Here is a 2,505-nt window from a genome sequence, read left to right on the forward strand (position 1 = left end):
AGATTTCTTCCTTCACAAGATGGTCGCCGAAACTGAAACCTTTTCATTCCAAGCTGAAATCTCTCAATTGATGAGTTTGATCATCAATACCTTCTTTTCCAGGCGTCGTTAGACCAAATGAGCGAGCCAATGAAACAAGAACGAACAATGAAAGCATTAAGCGGTAGTAATACTCGATTACCTATACCCGTTCAAAATAGACAATCTGGCATATTCAAAAGTGTTGATAAGGGCAAATGCAAAAATGCTGAGCAAACAACAGGCTATGACTGCAGCAGCGGTAGTAGTAGCAGTAGCAGCGAAAGTGAAAGTGAAACACAAACACCTGGAGAAACGGTCACGCTAAATAAGCAACATAAGGAAGATCAGATGTCTATCATGCAAACAACAAAGCTTCGAAAGCCAGAGATCTTTGCCTCTAAATCAGTTAAAAGCCTACCTTCTTATTCATCGAGATTTATTTCTTGTCCAACAAATGATTTACTACATGATCAACTTGCAAAAGATCGCGAGAAATTAACAAAGACTAGCGCTAGTTTAATTTCTGCCCAAGGTGTGATCAGTCAGCCCGAGGAAGAGACAGCTAGTAGCAATTCCATTGAACCCAATCGTATCGAAAAAATTCACGAAAGGCTACAATGCTTAGTTGAAGGGGAAGACGTGAAAGATGGTTCGACAGCGATTGACTATAAGAAAGAAAAGGGGACTATCGAAGCTGTGAACGCCAAAAGTTAGTATTAGAGAATAGTTTTTATATGCGTGTATTAAGCAATATATTCTCTAGTGGCTCTTCATCGATTCAAACCATATTTATCACCATATGAACAAACAGAGATCTTAAAGTATCACTCTGTTTACTGTGTTGGCTCCTATGCCAAAAAGCATTGGGCTACTACTGATCAGACAACCCTCAATTATGGATATGATGACGAGAAAGGTGATTATCAAATTGTCATTAGGGATCATTTGAATTACCGGTATGAGATTATCGAGAGCCTCGGCAAAGGGTCCTTTGGTCAAGTTGTTAAATGTAGAGACATGAAGCCACAATCTAAAGATAAAAATCAAGTCAACAATATTGTAGCTGTCAAGATCATTCGGAACAAAAAGAGATTTCACGCTCAAGCACTGACTGAGATTAAAATATTAGAAAAATTAATGCAACTGGTAAGACGAGAAGCACTTTATCCCCTCCAAAGGAATTAATGGTTATTGGCGTAGGACCCTCATAACAAGTATTTCATTGTGAGAATGTTGGATAACTTTTACTTTAGAGAGCATTTATGCATTGTATTTGAATGTCTAAGCTTAAACCTTTATGAAGTCTTGCAGCAAAACTCGTACCAAGGCTTTAGCATTGGCTTAGTAAAAAGGTAGGTGGAACTAGACATCTTTTTCTCTGAATATATATATATATATATGATCTGAACCATGTACTAAATGTTTATACAATTAACAAAGATTTGCTCATCAGATATTGTCAGCTTTGAAGCTATTGAGCGATCATAAGATTATACATTGCGATCTTAAACCAGAAGTAAGTTTTAAAAAAAAGAGTGCTTCTATAAAGCAGCTAATAACATCTCTTTGAATTTCAACAGAATATTCTACTGAAACAGCCTGATAAAAGTGGGATAAAGATAATCGACTTTGGAAGCTCATGCTTCGTAAATGAAAGAGGTAATTTCTGCCAAAAAACAACTTGAATATTTTTTCAAACTTACAGTCCTTTTAGTATATTCATATATTCAGAGCAGGTTTTATCGTGCACCTGAAGTTATATTGGGATTAGAATATGGCTTACCTATAGACATGTGGAGTACGGGCTGTATATTAGCCGAGTTATATACAGGTCGACCTTTGTTCCCTGGAGAAAACGAACCTGATCAATTAGCGTGTATTATGCAACTGCTGGGCGTGCCAGATAAGCAATATCTGGATCGATGTGCCAGAAAAAAGCAATTCTTTGGTAAGTCATAGCAACTCCTTTATGATTTTTTTTTTTTGTCTTATTCTTTTGACAGACATGTACGATCAGCCTAGGAAATCAATTAATTCAAAAGGGAAAAAAAGAAAGCCAAACTCCATGACCTTCACCGAAGCATTAAAAAGATCATCCCATGACGCTTATGATAGAGAATTTGTTGACTTTATCAACAAATGCCTTACATGGGAGCCATCAGAAAGAATGACCCCAGAAAAAGCACTTAATCATCCATGGATGAAAGCAGCCAAGAAATAACCTTTTACACACAAACTGCCCATGTACACTTTCTTGTTTATTTGAACTTTCGTAAATAATAGCATACCCTTACTCATTTACTTTATACTACTTTATTTTTTGTTCCATTATAAATATATGATAAATATAGTAAAGCGCCAATACTAGTCAAAGATGCTACATTTCAACGTTAACAAAAATGTTTAGTTACAGTTTTCGCACTTTTAAATTCAGACATAGTTAATACAACTTACACTGTAAGGACGTATGAGAGAGTCATATCA

The 2,505-nt window shown here is 36.0% G+C and overlaps 1 protein-coding gene across 1 annotated transcript; it reads left to right on the top strand.

The window, feature by feature from the left end:
* Positions 1-2,396, top strand: RHIMIDRAFT_5381 (kinase-like protein). Its single transcript, XM_023615376.1, has 7 exons — positions 1-730; positions 785-1,167; positions 1,222-1,373; positions 1,462-1,537; positions 1,602-1,680; positions 1,736-1,969; positions 2,025-2,396. The coding sequence occupies exons 1-7, from the start codon at positions 118-120 to the stop codon at positions 2,240-2,242; spliced, it is 1,755 nt and encodes a 584-aa protein (XP_023470970.1). The 5' UTR covers positions 1-117; the 3' UTR covers positions 2,243-2,396.
* The last annotated feature ends 109 nt before the right edge of the window (positions 2,397-2,505 follow it).

This window comes from Rhizopus microsporus, assembly GCF_002708625.1.
Source record: "Rhizopus microsporus ATCC 52813 unplaced genomic scaffold scaffold_1, whole genome shotgun sequence".
NCBI lineage: Eukaryota > Fungi > Mucoromycota > Mucoromycetes > Mucorales > Rhizopodaceae > Rhizopus > Rhizopus microsporus.

Excerpts from the sequence above, each read along its gene's own strand:
- RHIMIDRAFT_5381 (XM_023615376.1), top strand. The coding sequence starts at position 118 with ATGAGCGAGCCAATGAAACAAGAACGAACAATGAAAGCATTAAGCGGT. Across the intron at positions 1,168-1,221 it reads TAGAAAAATTAATGCAACTG|GACCCTCATAACAAGTATTT; the intron begins GTAAGACGAGAA and ends TTATTGGCGTAG. Across the intron at positions 1,538-1,601 it reads ATTGCGATCTTAAACCAGAA|AATATTCTACTGAAACAGCC; the intron begins GTAAGTTTTAAA and ends GAATTTCAACAG.